General features: G+C 43.3%; 1 protein-coding gene across 3 annotated transcripts in view; it reads right to left on the reverse strand.

Annotated features, from left to right (window-relative positions):
- Window positions 1-177: 177 nt before the first annotated feature.
- Window positions 178-18,643, reverse strand: part of Abp1 (Actin binding protein 1) — an 86,130-nt gene continuing 67,664 nt past the window's right edge. For 2 of the 3 annotated variants that reach the window (XM_075676796.1, XM_075676794.1), the window contains 2 exons: window positions 11,105-11,245; window positions 178-3,662 (listed from right to left, as the gene is read on the reverse strand). In XM_075676796.1, coding sequence (XP_075532911.1) covers window positions 3,523-3,662; window positions 11,105-11,245 — 281 coding nt within the window. In that variant the 3' untranslated portion in view covers window positions 178-3,522. The remainder of the gene's footprint in view (window positions 3,663-11,104; window positions 11,246-18,643) is intronic. The other variant, XM_075676795.1, reaches the window with a different exon arrangement.

The raw sequence follows: 18,643 nt of genomic DNA on the forward strand, positions 1-18,643 counted from the left end.
TATGCGAAGTTCCATCGTTTCACAACATACCATGGCCAGAATTATGGATAGAATGAACTTCGGATATGACAGACCTTTCTCAGTGGATTTATGAGGGTCCATTGTAACAAGCACCAACTTACCAAGGTTTGACAATATTTGTATCTGACTGAGCAATAAATGAGAACATTACAAACATCTTAGTGAACCAGTTTATTACAAAAAGCAACTTGGGCAATAACTTGAATATGTATAGTACAATGTGCAAGCTGTTTAAGTAGTGGCCAGAGAAAAAAAAAGTTACAGCGTAATCCACTCATAATGATGCCACAAATAACAATATGCATCACTTATAACAATCAGTAACTTCAGCATTATCAATTTTCTTATTAGTTCTATGAAAAAAACAAACCGTACCTTATGCTGGGATCATCGCAGCATACTGGATACAACCATTAGAATACTTCTCACAAACAACTTCTGGGAAAAATCAAGTACAATGTAAAACAGTGAAATATACTGCAAAAGAAACAATGCCAACACCATGGGTTTGCATCAGTATATAGATGATCACCATGTGAGCACACCTGCAATTTGGCAGGCAATGTCATGCAGGACTAAGGACTATATATGAAGTGTCTACATGCACTATGTGCCACAGAATGATAGCTAAATTTTGGAATTTATGTGTACATGATGCAAATTTAGTTAGTTCTTAAGTAACAAAGTAAGTTTTTTGTTCCGTGTTTCCTTTTTGCCAAGTGGATTCTCCAACTTCAATATAGGCACAGGACTGAGCTGTCTTCAAAGGTATACTTTTTTAAAGCTGCACCTTCTCAAGACGCAGAGAAAAAGTTGCTGCCCTCACACAAGTATACAGATGTACCTGGAAGGTAGCATTTATGGTTTGTCTCGATATAACGATAACTGTTCATAACAATGGGACTTTAGTGTTTTGTGAACATCATTATAAGCGGATTGCAACCATGCATTCTCTCTCTCTCTCTCTTTTTGGTAAACCAGCAGTTAGTACATAGTAGTGTATATACTCCTGAGACCTGCTTGCAGGCTTCACATTTCACATGCCATCACTGTAAAAGGTGTGGCTCACACTCAGCACATGGCTTTCATCAACATGACTTAGCTTTATAGAACACTTGCAACAAGGCTCACTTTTTTCTTTTTGAAATGCAAGGAAAATACTTGTTGCAAGACAAAAACGCTACTGGCACCTTTGAAGAGCACATGAACACAAGAAAAAAAAAATGGGGAAAACATTCTATGACAAATTGTATAGCTAATATGAACACCTAGTGCAGCTTCAATGGCTTGCAGATGTGCCTAAAGGGTCCCAAAAACGGTTTGGACAAATTTTGGCGATGCGTAGGGTAGAGCTACAGTAAAATGCTGGCACCACAATTTAAGTGAAGCATCTCATATTAAGAGAGCTACAGATTATTACAAGTTACCCTCCTCCCTAGCCATGCTGTTTCTCCTCAACTCATTCACTGAGTGATCGGGGCTAAGCTCTGCATTCACTGGCTCTGTGTCATAATGTGACATCGCGTCGTCTACTTCAAGTTGTCGTGGAACCAGTGCCTGAAGCCTCTCCAGTAGTCCCCTGGCCATCGATTCCTCGCGAGAGTTATCCAAGCAGTGTGCATTGTGATGTTCTGTCGTAGCGCCGAGCGTGTCCAGGATTCCAGTAACCACAGGTAGGCTGGGTGTTTTGATGGATGGGGGAAGGCGTAAACTAAAGCCCCTCTATACTATTACTGTTGTGATAAAGGCACTTTACGTAAACATGAGCAGCCTGCATGATGCAGCCACCTGGTAGTGCAGAGCTGAACTAGCCATACACAGAGCTACTATTGCTGTAACGAAGTGTAAGGCATTTTAAACATTTAAAAAGACGATGTGTTCACAATTACGTTCCTGCCGAAAATTTACACCAGCAGCAAAGTAGAACACATGTCGTTACTGCTATATTAGCTCTGTGTGCTTGTCTGATTGAGCTTTGTGCCACCAGATGGCTGCACCGTGCAGGTTGTTCACATTTGCGCCCCCGCTCATCTGGTAAAACACCCAGTCTGCTTGCGCTAATGTTTACCCCAATACCTGACACGCTAAAACTCTACATTGTGGTAGTAATCCTCCGGCGTGAAGTGATGGCGGTGAACGCATAGATCCTGACAACGATCGGATACCGAAAGTCCGATGCACTGCAGCCACTCAGCTTGTCTGCTGCCTCGCAGAGGGACACAATGTCGCAGCTTGATATATAGGCGATCGCTACGTTTGCAGACCACAACACAACAAGAGTAAACCATGGTGCTCACGTCAACACGGAGCATGTTGTAACACAAGCAGACACCGCTTGAGGTGTGCCAGAAGTGCTCGAGTGTAGTGATAAATTGTCGTTGTGTATTCTCTTTCTGCTACTTTTATTTATAGAAACAAATTAACCAAAATTCCAACTATTGCAAACATTTGTTGACCATTAAGTTGGAAAAATCGATGATGCAATCTGGGTAGCCAATCGGATAAGCGCTAATGTTTACCCAACTGATGTCAGTTGGGCCAAACGCGTCAATCGGGATGGGGCAGCTGAAAACACAGGGAAGCAGCGTCACTGTAATCGGTAGTGATGCACATTTTAAAACCTTATAATAAATTACGTGCTTTACATGGAGAGCTTAAATGTGTCACTTAATGATAAGGAGGACCTACCCTACCAACTCGGTACATTTGTACAAAATCATCAAAATCGTTTCAGGGTCCCTTTAAGGACACACGAATAGAAAGCACTAGCTAAGAGTGGAAGTCCAAAAATGCAAGCCATAGCTTTTTGTAGCCAGTACAAGAAAACCTCTTGAGAATATGATCAGCAGTGAAGAAGCATGGCAAAGAATACAAGCATGACAAAAACAGAGCCCTGATATCAACAGCAACTGTGCAGCACTGTGCACACCTTGTCTCCAGTGTCAAAATAAAATGTGAGTGCACATACATTTAGACATGCCTTGAGGTGAAAAGCTGTGCCTCCTTAGCAACCAGCAGAATACCGCTGCCATGCTGTTCCTTTTATTTCAACCAAATTTGCATGTCTATGCAAGCATCAAAGACTAGCATTCCTCAAGTTATAAAATCCTGGCTTTTCACTTTCTGCTACAGGGCTGCACAAGCCACGTGGAGTAGCATGCATAGTGTAGAAGTAGAAGTATACCATTAATGGAGTCCTAATCCACACTAGGCTCAAGAACAGCCCGACAGAAGACTGGCAAAATATTTGCCAGCAAAAAATAATAATAATAATAAATAAATAAATGTTGCAGTGTAAAGACCACTTGTAACAAACGGACAAGCTCCACTCAGTGCCACTGGCCATCAAAAGTAATGGAGAAAGAGATGCACAGTGCTGCACCTGCTGCCATTCAATGCTACAAGTATATAAATGCATATATCTAGTGTGCATAAAACTTAGGTGTCAGTGATGTGTGCCAGCAGCTTAACAACTATATTTGCAGCTGCACAAAACATGGTTCATTCAACGAGCTCCACATAATTGGCAGGAAAAAGACCATAGGTACCATCAGGCCCCAAGCCTTGCCACCAGCCTTCGTCGATCTGTTCAATGTGTGTGATGACGTCATCGGGGTCAAATGAAATCTCCGTGTCGTCGGCTGACAAAAGAAACAGAGTGAATAGGTGGCATCAGAGAGTGAGTCACAATATCTTTCTTGTCAAAATCAACTAGTATGGCTGAAGATAACACATTCTCGCAGCATAAACAATTCAAGAGGTGCAAGATTATACCTGGAGATTCACAGACATGTTTCTACCGCTGACTTCTGAGCAAGACCTCCAAAAAACTCAGAAGTAATGTACACATCTGTCCAACCAAGTTTTTGAAAGCCAAACTGGTGTGAAATGGGGGATCGTTTTTTAATACCATGGCACACAGCCTGGGATTGATGACGCTGCATAGGCTGCACACAGACTTACACAGCACATGCTTGACTATTTTCTAGCTGCATGCTGAGAAAAATCATTTTTCACAGTTTAGATAGTGCAAAAGCTTGCGAAGATAACTTGTGGTGCTTGTGTCCAAAAGCTACTTCGCTATGAGAGATTCCACCGAGGAGGGCTCTGGATTAGTTTTGACCATATGGGTTTCTTTAACCTGCAACAGAAGCATTTCTGCATTCCACCTCTACTGAAATGCAGCTGCTGCGGCCAGGAATCAAATCTCTAACTTTGCACGTTCAGCAGCGGTATACTGCAGCCACTGCAGCATTCTGTGGATATGTTTACATACAGTGAGCTGTGTTTTTATTCTAACAAACAAAAAGATTTGCCACGTACTGCTTTTTGTTTTCACTCAGAATTCACAAAATAGCATTTTAAGTTCCACACTGTTCAAGAACACTTCACACTGTTGTGCACCTGGCCTTCCCAAACTTTCAATTGCCAATGAATGGTGAAACCAGCCCATGTCTCTGTGGCAGCTTCCATCTCTAATGTGAAGGTGTTCATAAAGATTGTGTTTTTTTATTTCTTTCTGGACAAACCAGGCAAGCAAAGACGTCAAGCGTTTTAGTGAACAATGCAGGCTAAACACGTGCTCTCTCACAGCATCATCATCATCATCAGCAGCAGCAGCAGCAGCAGCCTGTTTTATGTCCACAGCAGGACGAAGGCCTCTCCCTGTGATCTCCAATTACCCATGTCCTGCGCCAACCGATTCCAACTAGCACTCGTGAATTTCCTAATTTCATCGCTCTATCTAGTCTTCTGTCATCCTCGATTGCATTTCCCTTCTCGTGGTACTCATTCTGTAACCCTAATGGTCCAATGGTTATTTAACCTGAGCATTACATGACATGCCCAGCTCCATTTTTTTCTCTTGATGTCAGTTAGAATATAGTCTATACCCGTTTGCTCTCTGATCCAAACCGCTCTCTTTCTGTCTCTTAACATTACGCCTAGCAATCTTCATTCCATCGCTCTTTGCGCGGTCCTTAACTTGTTCTCAATCTTCTTTACAAGTCTTGAAGTCTCTGCCCCATACGTCAGCACGGGTAAAATGCAATGATTGTGCGCCTTCCTTTTCAATGATAATGGTAAGCTTCCATGATAGCACAGCATAGTTTGAGCAAACACAAAATAACAAGGATAAAATCTTCAGAAGTTAAAGGGACTGACAACTGGCCAGAATGTGTTGTGAGACATGGATGGAAACAAAATGACCATGATTTATAGTGATAGAAACCAGCACACTGTTTGCGATTTAAGTAGGAATTATAATTTTAAATTGGCAAAGAAAGTCTCAGAAACCAGTAAGTGGCGAGCCCTGACGCTAAATTCTTGGTACTTCAGATGTAGTCTACGAGATTACTGTATGTAAGTCTACTGTTATTAAGTACAACATAATTATTGCTTAAAATTGCAGTTGCTATATTATTAGAGACTTGCGCTTTATTCTATGCTTCGGAAATCAAAAGCGCACGCATGGCTACGGCGACATGCTGAACTGTGCATCACATGCAAAAGAGTCATTTCATTTTCGATTGGATTGATTTCATTTTTACTGATTAAATATCTAAGCGGTTGGACAGGAAACCATGAAAACGCCTAGCTATTATCGCAGAAATACTTTAACACTTCGGAAAACATGAATCGCAGGAACATCGACTTGCTAAGCAAAATAATACTTTCTCACAGTTAAGGCCGCACTTGTCGCCTGCCTCCCACTAATGCCGGCGTATAATCGCAATCGCGCTCACCTATCTCCGTTTTCAGCATGCTTCCAGTGAACTACTACATCCTCACTGCAGATAGAAAAATTCTGATAAAAAAAATTTCCATGGTGTGTTTCGCATTACCATTTCATGATTAGACACTCTGACCAGTAAGCTTTCCATTGCATTAAAAGAATATAGGTACCATGAAAACTGGTTGTCTGTCCCTTAAAAAAAAACCATGTCACTGTACAAACAAAATGCAGTATTGCTATCTCTTAGTAGGGCTAAGCTTGCACTCACATTTTGATAGATGCTAAATGCATGAACATTTTCCTAAAAGCAATATTATATTATAAAAAGAAAATTTTACGACGTACTATGAGCCTTCACGCACTGCCAAAGCCTTTCTTCAGCGATGAATTTCCTCAAATTGAAAACAATGCTCGACAGTCGGCAAGATACCTATGTCGTTTTGAGTGGTAATGCTTTCCGCAGCTTGCTACTGCAACAGAGGTATTTTTTGGCCATTAATAAATTTAAAACTAGAAGTGCAGATTTAGACATAAGTTCCTGCTATTTAAAACTACAGTAAAACCTCGGCTATTAGATCTGTTTGAAATTTCAGTTAATTCGGGCGATCCCATCATTTTTAATGCAAATTCTACCAGATAATTTGAATAGCCCGGGCGGCTCTATCCAGACAATTTGTAGTTTCCGGCCTGCAGCAACGTGTGACATACAGTTGGTGCTATATACAGTCTTTGACCGATTTTCCGGACCACGTGGGGACCAAAAAATAGTCCGCAAAAATAAAATTTATTAGGCTTAGAGTGGCTTAAAAAATTTCTAATAATGCCCTGCCTCATACTATGCTTGGAGGCGATCAGACTTGCTTGGATTTGCGCAAAAGTGACGTCGTCTCCGTATACACTCGACAAGAGCGTCCCTGCATTGGCGATCTCCGCCAACGGAGTTCACCATGGAGATCAAAGAAATGAGCTTTGCACCACTTGGCTCTCGTCAATGCACAGGAGGTGGCACCGATCACACAAATGCAAAGCCACACACACATCCACAAAGATGCGACATCTCCAAGGCACACCTGCTCAGTGGACACACAATGTGCAAAATAATGAGCAAAACGAGAACAAGGTGAAACCAGGAGCCAACGTTTCGACAAGTGTCCACTTGTCGAAACGTTCGCTCTTGGTTTCACCTTGTTCTCGTTTTGTTCATCATCTTGAATTTCTATCTCCCGCCTTCCCCCTGTTTTCCATGTGCAAAATAGCAACTTTAGTATATATATATATAAAAAAAAGCGGATTATGCATTAAGCGATTATGACAATGGTGTGACCAAAAAGAAAAACAAGAAAAAATAAGAAGTACCATCCCCTGAAGCGTTTTTGGGGCAGGCATGGCCTCCGAGACTGAAGGATGGCGCGTGTTCTCTATTGGGTAGCGTGCACCTCTCACTCTTGGAGGCTATAGAGCGGGCCACTGGAAGCCAAGCCAACAAAAAAATCCAACATGGCCGCTTCCAAGAACGTGTAGCGTGGCTTGGAACGTGCGATTTAGTCAGGTAAATAGAACTTTACGGCCTCAATTCGTCCGAAAAATCGGTCGTGAAAGTGCGTTCGCTCAACTGAAACCCCGACGGTGCGTTTATGATGTCCAAAATATCCACCAAGTCAGAATTTTTGGAGTCAGGCGCCCGCTTTAGCGGCAGTTATCGATTCTGTGAACGTCGTCTGCAGCTTTGTTGAGTGCAGCAGTGGTGATTTTTTATATGCTACGTGTTGTGAGCCAGCTGGAGAACATGGCAGTTGGGCGGACTACCACGCTAAGCAATCCCACATCAGTGATTACTTTATGTAATCCTTCCTGGACATGGAAAATAAAGGTGATTTCTTCTTGCGGCAAGTTCTTGCTCGCTTTTTTTTTCTTCATTTCAGTTGATTCAAAAATCCGCTTAATTCGAAGAATTTTCGTGGTCCGGTGGCCTTCGAATTATCAAGGTTTTACTGTAGTTGCCCACATTACAGCAGAACCTCGTTCATACAATTAAGAAAAAAATGCAAGACAAAAGTTACTAACTGGGAAAATGTATGATCCGAGGTAACTAAAAAATTTCACAGACTGAACTGTGGTTGGCATCTAGGCAATGCTAGGATTGCACAAATAGTCGTGGCCTGAGGTAGGAGACAATGACATGCGTTGACATGGTGGGGCTCCAGCGGCCCGAAATGCGGTATGTTGTTTTCCTATTGAGTAATGTTTTAAGACGACGACGGGAAACTGAAATGAAATCGAGCTGGTGGGTGACACTGGATGGCACCGGAGTGAAACATGACGCTCACATCATGCCGCCTACACCAGGGAACAGTGGCACGTTTGGGTTACTGCCTACTAAAAGCATGCAGTATGCTTCCAACAGCACTATGTACACCCCACGCGCTGTAAAACAGATAGGTGAAGATGTTTATCGAAAAGGATGGCAGTGACAGCTGTGAATGTGGCGTGCAATGACCCGGTAAGAGATTTGCTGGTACAGGAAAAGAAACTGAGTGCGTGCCGGCGTTTTCACGTGAGACAGGCGGGCGAGTATTGAAAAGATGCTGATGTGGCGGGCGGCTACTGTTCTCGAGTGCGCATACTTCGCACCTTTCCTTGTTTGCATGGAATCTAGCTGCTGCAAAACATATAATAATGTCACAGTTTGTCAATGTACTAACGTTGGTACCGAAAGATGGTGTTTTTCGGGAACATATGAACCGGCAAAAAATAAGCGTAACTGCATAGGTCATTTTCTGTGTTCTTAATCGCGAACGTTTGCGCTGGGAAATCATACTTAATAGGATTGTATCAATGAGGTTCTGAATTTCTGAACACCTTACACGTGTTGTAAACTGCATCTTTAAAACTGGCATTTATTTTTCAGGTGTTTTAAGCAAGCAAAGATTATGCCATGGCTATGTACGGACAAAGAGCAGCCAACTTGCATGGCGCTGAGAAAACAACAGGCGCATCAAACCTATTTGCGACTTTCTTCAAATTGTGGGAAAGTTTATGGATGTATGGCACCACTGTGGGTTTGCATCCTTTTTGGTCAGGGCAAGGCATATGCTTTTTTCCCTTCACCTTCTGGAGCAATGTTTTTGAGACCGCTCCTATGACCAAGCTCAGGTAGCCGGCTGTGTGTAGCCTCGCCAATTGGCTATCAAAGCTAGCCTGCATCGCCTGAGGGCACTACTACATGAAAGCAGACTCAAGGCAAAAAGTCGGTATTGCCCTTTTCATGTCACAGTTTTGTGCAATCACGTTACCGGCTGTGTTTACTGACCTACAGTCCCCTTTTATTGCTCTCTGAAATCGAAACTTGGATTGGTTGCTATAAACAATGCTCTAAATAAGTAACCATCGCGTGCTAAAGCAAACAAGGTTTCGTGCTGTGATAACTGAGTCATTAGCTACTTATTACAACAGAAAAGACGAGATAAAAAAAATTCACTGACGATTGCAGTTCTCCCTAATGCAAAATTTGAGCATAGCTCTATATGTGAAAGAATTATGTATGTCAATATTTTGTATTCCGATTATATAGGTACAGTGGAACCTCAATACATCGAGCAGCGCCGTGATCGCGAAATAATTCGATATAACCAGGATTTGATACATAAAATCATGTAAAAACGTGTCAGGAATTTCTGCAAATCACTCAATGAACCAAGGGCACGATCGGGGAGCGTAGTTCAAAGCACACGTTCAGCCGCGCCATGCGCAATTGGCCTAGCCCGCATGAAGTCGGTGCGGTCTAGGCCAATTGTGAGTCGCGCAACCGAACGCGCGCTCTGAACAACGATCCCCGATCGCGCCCCAATCATGGTGCAGTAAATACTCACTTGAAGCTTCACACAAAGTATTTATTTATTTGGCTGAAAGTACTGCAGCAGTGTAGCCTGTTTCTTATTGGCAGCCGCGTGCTTAAACACGGAGTCCTCAACATAGTCTAAATGATCCACAAGTGCCGCAGTAGCGGCATAGAAGGGCCAAAGCAGCTACAGCCCCAGTTGAAGTCAGGAGCAGGGCAACATCAGCGCTTGCAGGATCAACCTCGGCAGCGTCTTCATTTGGCCACTACTACTGCTGCGATCTCCACGTCCGTCAATCGAAGCATTTTGAAACACTGTCAATCACACAGTATTAAGTGGCGTCTGCCAAGGCATCTATGAGTGAGCCCAGTGAGCCTGTGCTGTCGCGCGTCTTTGTGGATGCAAACCACCAGTTCTTGTGAGGTGTGGCAAATGCAGAGTGCGGCACCGAGGAGGAGTCAGTGCGGCAAATGCAATGAGTCATTGACGTTGTCCAACTAGCCAAGCCACCGCGTGTGTGCGCCGCTACGTTCAAATGGCGCCCTCGACGCGATAGATGTGTGCAGCTAAAGCGCGCAGCAGTCAGGAACGCCCATTGCACCACCGCTATCTTCGAAGGTGTTACGGGAAAGCTCACCGCCTGTCAACAGAGCACACATAGTCTGGGATGGCGGAGTTAGATATATCCATTTTATGCCGATTCCGTTCGAAATAAAAAATTAAAAATGCATGCGATTTTCCAGGTGATGCAGAAAGTGTTCGATATACGCAATAATTTGATATATACGAGTTCTATATATCGAGGTTTGACTGTACTACATGGTTTATATTAAGAAGACAACGCTGCAAGTAGTGTGGCTGGTGTGGACAATCGATCTCATGTGGCACACTGCAAACGGAGCGAAGTGTGATGCGACTGCCTCGCTAATTGGAAGATCGCAAGAGGCAGTGTGTGGGTGACGCGTGGGCATGATTCACAGCAGCCACTGCTGACAGACCTCCACTCATTCAGCACTTTGTTTCCATATATGGTATCGGTGGAAGTGCTCGCTGCATTCCTTGTTGATGGCATCGTCGGGCAACAGACGACGATGCACTACTTTGGCGCCATCTCATAGCAATCGTCGCCGCAAGGCTAAGCCTGTCTTGCGTGGCACTACGCTTTTCTTCTCATGCTTTTGCCATACCCTCCTCCTTGCCCATACTTAAGCTTTCAATTTAGTAGACAGCAGTGCAAGAGGCAAATGTGGTCAAGCTCAGCCTCATTATTCCCCATTGCTTTGCTCGTGAAACATTTATCTGCCTTACCTAGCAACCTGCTTGCCCTGCAAACATGCAGCTGCATAACACAAACACTGAATGTAAGCGCAACAGGCATTTTACAAGATCACTAAGTCACAAGCTAACAAGCTGCATGATGACAGTGCAACTTTTACTCATTGAATCATTCCAGAACAAATGTGTAGAGTGAAATGCTTTAACTCCAGACTTACATGTCATCTAAACTTACCAGCTTGGTAGTCATACAAAGCCCGAGCCTTGAGTCCTGGATCACTGCTTTCCACAGTTGCCAGCTGCGCTTGACTCAAGCCAAAGCTGTGTTCATCCACTGCCTCAGTTGCACACACAGAGGCCCCAGCAGCTCCACCTGCTGATCATAAAAAGAGCATGGCGAAGGCAAGTTTTTGAATGGTTGCAAGCTGTCCCATCAGAGCATTTGCACAAGCTATACACCGTTTGAAAGAAACTTTAATTTCATATGACTCGTGGCCAAAATCATATGTAAGATTTTCTTCCATTACATCAGGTATATGCTGTGGCTAAGTTGTGCATCCTGCAATGATATGAATATACTTATGGGAGAAGTGCAAACCATGACACAGGCAAGTTTCAAGATAACACACAAGAATGCTACATCTTACCATAGGTCAGCAAACTTGCTGATGAGCCAATTCATTTAGAGTCGCCTGCGGGTCTCCTTGAACGTGATTCTTTGTTGGAGATAGTCAAGGCGAATTAGAGTGGGCATAAGTCTGGGTGAATCCCAGTGAATTGCATCTTGTGCGATTCTTAGTGAGCTCAAGTACGTCTGAATCATGTCTGATTGTCATTGTTTGAGTCCCTTAGTTTGAGACCCTTAAACTACAGGTGAGGCTGAGTGCACATGATCCTGGATGAATCTATAGAAAAGGTGTGGTAAAGCAGAATTACCGAGCGACATGAATAAAGCACTTGTCCATTGCATCACATCTTACAGATGTAAGGTGCCACATATACAGTAAACTATGGAGGTCTATTTTTGTGAAATGTAGATTGCAGTAAAGGTCTACATTCATATGCAGGTTGGCATGCAGGGGTACTAAGGATGATTTTATACTTTGTTCATTTGCTTCTGAAATTTTCAAGTCTGACTCCCTGCGCTGCATTTCACATGTCTTAGGCTCATTTAGGTGTACGTGTTTAAAGGGATCGGCAGACGGCTCATACCTTTGTGTGTCCTGTGTTCTCGCCACTCTTCAGTTTCAGGAATAGACCACACGAAGGTCACTTCGCTCGCTGCTGCTGCTGCACTTGCTCACACCAGCGTCCAGTGTTTTGCAGCAAGTGTCCGCACTCATCGAGTGTGATGTGTTCATGTTTGATCGTGCGCGTTGACACCATGCTTGTTAATTCAGTTAGTAAGCGTAGGTTTTCTAGTTTATATGGGCAATAAAAGTACTATCCTTACTTTGCATAGATGTGTACTAATTTGCTATCGCAATTGATGCTTCACCTTTTGGGCGAAACTGTGACACTTTATCAATACTATCATGGTTACAATGTCATGCCATGTATAATTTAAAAGCTAAATCGTAATTGTTTTTTTTCTAAAAACCTCAATTTTAAAAACAAATGCTAAGGCATAATATGTAATATTTGTGAAAAACAAGGTTTATAGAAGAATGGATAAAACATTTCCATTGTGGCGTGATAAGGAAAGAGCTAAATAGCCTGGGAAATCTTGGAGAATTTAAGTTTAGCAATTATCCTCGGCTTTATACAACCATTTAGTTTAGAAATTAACACAAAGGTATCAGCAAATTGTGGTTAGCACCACTAGATGATGCACAGGAAAAGGCTTAAAATGAACTCTTCACAAGAGTTCACTTCACAGTGTGAAGTGAACTCTTGTGAAGTGAACAATGTGAACTCTTCACAAGAGTTCACAGGAAAAGGCTTAAAATGCTTAACAGCTGTCGAACAAGGAATGTCGTTCCAACAACCTGCTTTGTTCGACCGCAGTTTAATAATTTTAGGGAACATGAGGCAACTCTGCATTCCTTTGCTGTTATATATTATGGGGAGCCTCACTTATAACTGCAAGTTATCAGAACAAGCATAATGAACTGCAGAAGAGTATGCATCTGGGCTGGTTGATTCCCGATTAGGAGCAGAAAACAGCGCTAACGACAGGACTACAGGTCTATGTCCCTTCCCTCTCTTCGTCCTGTTTAGTGCTGTTTTCTGCTCGTAAGCATAATGTGGTGATAAATATGCAGATCCCATGCACTGTGGGAATCTATGTAAATGAAGCTTTCTGTGCTGTTTGCTTTGATTGACAATAATATGCAATGATGTTGTCGGCGAATCTTTAATTTCTTCAACATTTAGTCCAACACGAGCGGTGAGTCGATGCTAAACATTACTTTGCATGCACCACTGCTGTTTGCCAGCGTAGTAAACAGAACAAACTAGGGGAGGTGTTTGCTTCAGTCATTGTTGTGCGCCGTGCTTCATAACCTCTGAGAGGGTTGAGCATATTCATTGCCTCACATGGCACATCGCATCATGATAGAAGTGTTGGCAGAATTATGCTGTTTGTGCCAACTACAATCTGATTATGAGGCACACCATAGTGGCGGACTCCGGATTAATTTTCACACCATAGTGTTCTTCGATGTGTCCCTAACTCTACGTGCACAAGCGTTTTTTATTCCGTTCACGTCAAAATGCGGCTGCCGCGGTCGGGACCAAACCCACGACCTCGAGCAATGCCACAGCCACAAACCTACTGTGGTGGGCAAAGAAGTGTTGATTTGAGATGCGACCACTTCAGTAGTGTCGCCTAGACCCTCCAGTGAGCTTTGATGCGGCTCTGCTTCAGCATGCCCTGTGCAAGTTGTCCGCTTGACAAATTCGCATGGTGTTTATTTTTCAGAAATATCAGAAATGTACTGTACTGTTTCTTGAACTTAAATTTATCCCGTTTACCTGCAACCGCTGTCGTGTCTATAGGAGTGGCGTTTCCTTGCCTTCTCCCGTCACTTTTTCCCTACCGTCTCAAACTTAGGTGCAGGAGCGAGTATACGCTCAAATTTACGAAAGGCTGTAACCTCCTTTAACCAATGCAAAACATATGCAGCATTTAAGGACAGTTTATTACTTCCTCTGCTTTGCAGTTGTTCACTTTCCCTCTATCAGATAAAAGTTTCACGTTTGGTGGATTTTCCAGATCTTGACTCGCGCATATTTTGGGAGCTCGGTTTGGCGGAGGCAAAGAACACATTTTAACAGCTTGAGAATGGAGAATCGACTGGCTTTAAAATTAAAAGCAGGCTTGCCAAGTGGCCATGGTGGTGACCCAGTCGGGCAGCCGCCTCGGTTACATAAAAGAGCAGGGAGCAATGACCCGCATGGCGAGGCACGGTGAAGTGACGGGCAGTCGCCACAAGGGCTACCCCCTAGAATGCCGGAGTATTAGGTTTGAATGGCGGAAGGAATGAAGAGTTGACTGGTGGTATTCAAAAGTAAAAGCAGGTTTGCCGAGTGGCTGTGGTGGCACCCCAGTCGGGCAGCCGCCTCGGTTCCGAGAAAGAGTAGGAGGCAATGACTCCCATGGCGAGGCACAGTGAGGTAAACTGGATTTCCGGAGCAAGGAGCAATGACCCCCATGGCAAGGTACAGCAAAGTGACAGACAATCGCTACACATATACAGACACAGCATGCACAGAGTTGAAAGATTTCATGTTTAGTTTTGTACATCACAAATCTTGTACAAAAAGCAGTTATAAATAACAGAGAAAAGCGTAAGTCCAGACATGTTCATGTAATACGACGAAGCTTTAAATAGTGCATTCGCTGCCAGTTGCCCTTCTGTGCCTTGTTTTCTGCTTTTACTATGAAATGCAGCCTTGCATTGCATAAAAGTTGACGAGGCTGTTGGTTACATCTGTCAAGTGCTGTTTGCAGTGAACATGATTCAGTCGATTTCTTGCTAGCGCAGAAATCAAGTCAATATGTTATTTGCTTTAAGTTTGCTGAAGCTGAAGCAGTATGTGAATGAGTCTTCCAACTTTACAATAAAGGTCTGCAGTTCATCAGATGGGTAAAGCAGTCCTTCCTTGTGTACTTCTTTGATTAAACAAAGGCATTCACAGGCATTTCAGAATCAGGTGGATGAATGAGTGCTTTTGTAAACTCATCACATTTCGTTTTTCTGATCATCCTTATTGCAACATATCCTATGACATAATAAATTACATGGGAGCCACCTCTTGCTGAAACCATTGAACCGTGATCCATTTCAATGCCAAATGACGTATGTCATGGGCTACATTGAGACACCCAATGTCCACAAGCTCGTCAAGCTTCTTCTGGTCTTTAAAGCTCTTTGGTCGTTAAAGCTCCCATGCATGAGGCTCTTCAGCATTGATGGTGACACATTTCCATTTGCAGGTGTCTTTGCCAAACTGCAGAACGAGAGACAGTTTGCTGCAAGTAGAAAATGTGTTGGCGTCGGCTTATCATTGCTTCCAGACCATTTGCCTCAAGATTCCGAACACATTCTCCAGAGGATCCCGACTTAGTCATGAAGTTAGCAAGTACTTAAGTTCTGCTGTTACATATTCGAGAATAGACACGGTGCTTGCCAGAGTAATGGGAATCCTTTCTGCACAACACTGGCTCAGGAAACCTAGATTTCCAATTTATTTCTCCCAGGCATCTAAGTAGGCAATAAGATCCTTCACTTCAGCCAAGACTGGTGAGCAAGGGCGCATAGCATCGTCACTACAGCGGGAAGTCATGGCTGCAATCAGCTTAGCCATTCTTCTGATAAAGCATATAGTTGCTTTGCTGGAGCTGATGCCCCATGTTCTCTCGATCTCTACCCTCTATGCATACAAGCCCCTGATTATCTCGTCACTGAAGAAAGTGAAAGCATAGTTTACTTTCATTTTTTCAAACCCATTCAGTTCGATGACAACTTTTGTTACACATGGCATTGCAGTGAGCCCAGAACGTCCCTATTGTCACACTCCCACACCTCTTTTGCAACATATATTCTGACCCTTCCTTCAGGCACCTGAAAACTTGACACAATGCTTTTGTGGGTGCACTTCATGAGATGGGGAAAGTCTGATAAGAAGTGCAAGTGCTGTGATCTGCAGGGTGCTTTACTTTGCAGACAATTGAACTTGAAGTTCCTTTGATGCCGAACTGTCGCCACATACTTCTATTCCTGGATGCGCCATCTGTGGTGACAAAATCCACAAGAAGGCCAGACTTCTCAGCAGCTAGTGTTGCATCAACTAGCATCTTCGCAAACACATCTACTTTAACATTTTCAAGGGACCCACAGACTCCCAAGATCTGCTGAAAGTTGCCTGAAAATGGCTGGTACAACACTACCAGACTGTGATCACACGTTTGTGTGCTTTGGTGCAGAGAAGTCATCATCATCATCAGCAGCAGCATCAGCCTGGTTACGCCCACTGCAGGGCAAAGGCCTTTCCCATACTCCAACTACCCCGGTCATGCACTAATTGTGGCCATGTTGTCCCTGCAAACATCTTAATCTCATCTGCTCACCTAACTTTCTGCCGCCCCCTGCTACACTTCCCTTCCCTTGGAATCCAGTCCGTAACCCTAAACCCTTTACTGCACCTTGTTGCATTTACGCAACATTCAGATAAAGGGCGTTAAAAACCAAAGCAAAGTCTGTTTGGAGCTGCCTGTACACATTGCATTTCCGCAACATTGGTCTGTAAAACGCACCACCTTGTGCTGCAATCTGTGGTAATCCTTCGCATCTTCTACAAAAACAAACGTGGTGGCGGCTGCGCCCGCCCGCGAGCAGTGATACAGGTAAGTATCGCCAATTGTAAATGTATTTCTCCATAAGACAAAGCGCAAAAAAAAATTTTACGCTAAGCCCCACACCCTCCTGACTTGGTAGATTAATAAAAACATTGTCATTTCGGAATAGTTTGTTCCTGGCGACGGAACGTTGCTATGTTGCACAAATGCAACAACGTGGACATAATTTATTTTCTTCGGAAAAGTGAAATGGCTCCCAAACGCTGGTATGGCCGAGCAATTCCTCCTGATAGTGAAGGCAGTGACCTTTCAATTAGTCATGACAAGCAGGAGTGTAAGTCCGTTTCGATTCAATATGTGGGCAAGATGTTTTCTGGGCAAATTTCCTTGTTTCTTTTCAAAAGGAGTCTGTGAATCCGCACATCGCCGTGTCACGTCGTCACGGGCACAGCCTTACGCCTGTGCTTCTATGTTCTAAATTTTGACAAAAACCCGAAAACACTGCATTGTTTCCTGGCTGCACGGGAATCTGCATGAGGTACTGCATGATATGTGAGAACCACCTGTGCTGCACAAGCATGTACAAGTGCTTCTTTTTGTTCCACACTAAATCATAGGTGCACCAATGATTGTCACGTGCAAATAAGCCTCTGAGTATGAATTACACTAAGTGTATCTTTCACTTTCAACTGCTCCTTTATTTGCACATTGTTGCAAATATGCAACATACCCTTTTTCTGCAAATTCGAACCACAGATATTCGCTAAAGTAAGTTTCCATGGGAGGACAGCTACTGTTATGCTTCCCTACAACTCCATGGATAATATGTTTAGGAAACAAAAAATTGTGCAGTAAAGGGTTAATGACCATGGGTTATCTTCCCTCCTCATTACATGTTCTGCCCATGCCCATTTCTTTTTCTTAATTTCAACAAAGATGTCATTAACACGCATTTGTTCCCTCACCCCAATCTGCTCTTTTCTTATCCCTTAACGTTACAACTATCATTCTTCTTTCCATAACTCGTTGCGTTGTCCTCAATTTAAGTAGAACCCTTTTAGTAAGCCTCCAGGTTTATGCCCCGTACGAAAGTACTGATAAGACACAGCTGTTATACACTTTTCTCTTGAGGGATAATGGCAACCTGCTGTTCAAGATCTGAGAATGCCTGCCAAACGCACCCCAGCCTATTCTTATTCTTCTGATTATTTCAGTTTCATGATCCGGATCCGCGGTCACTACCTGTCCTAAGTAGATGTATTCCCTTACCACTTCCAGTGGCTCACTACCTATCGTAAACTGCTGTTCTCTTCTGAGATTGTTAAACATTACTTTAGTTTTCTGCAGATTAATTTTTAGACCTACCCTTCTGCTTTGCCTCTCCAGGTCAGTGAGCATGCATTGCAATTGGTCCCCTGAGTTACTAAGAAAGGCAATATCATCAGCGAATCGCAAGTTACTAAGGTATTCTCCATTAACTCTTACCCCCAATTCTTCCCAATCCAGGTCTCTGAATACCTCCTGTAAACACGCTGTGAATAGCATTGGAGAGATCGTACGTCCCTGCCTGATGCCTTTCTTTATTGGGATTTTGTTGCTTTCTTTATGGAGGACTACGGTGACTGTGGAGCCGCTATAGATATCTTTCAGTATTTTTACGTACGGCTCGTCTACACTCTGATTCTGTAATGCCTCCATGACTGCTGAGGTTTTGACTGAATCAAACGCTTTCTTGTAATCAATGAAAGCTATATATAAGGGTTGTTTATATTCTTCACATTTCTCTATCACCTGATTGATAGTGTGAATATGGTCTATTGTTGAGTAGCCTTTACGGAATCCTGCCTGGTCCTTTGGTTGACAGAAGTCTAAGGTGTTCTCGATTCTATTTGCGATTACCTTAGTAAATACTTTGTAGGCAACGGACAGTAAGCTGATCAGTCTATAATTTTTCAAGTCTTTGGCGTCCCC

The sequence above is a fragment of the Dermacentor variabilis genome, unplaced genomic scaffold, assembly GCF_050947875.1.
Source record: "Dermacentor variabilis isolate Ectoservices unplaced genomic scaffold, ASM5094787v1 scaffold_12, whole genome shotgun sequence".
In the NCBI taxonomy this organism is placed as follows: domain Eukaryota; kingdom Metazoa; phylum Arthropoda; class Arachnida; order Ixodida; family Ixodidae; genus Dermacentor; species Dermacentor variabilis.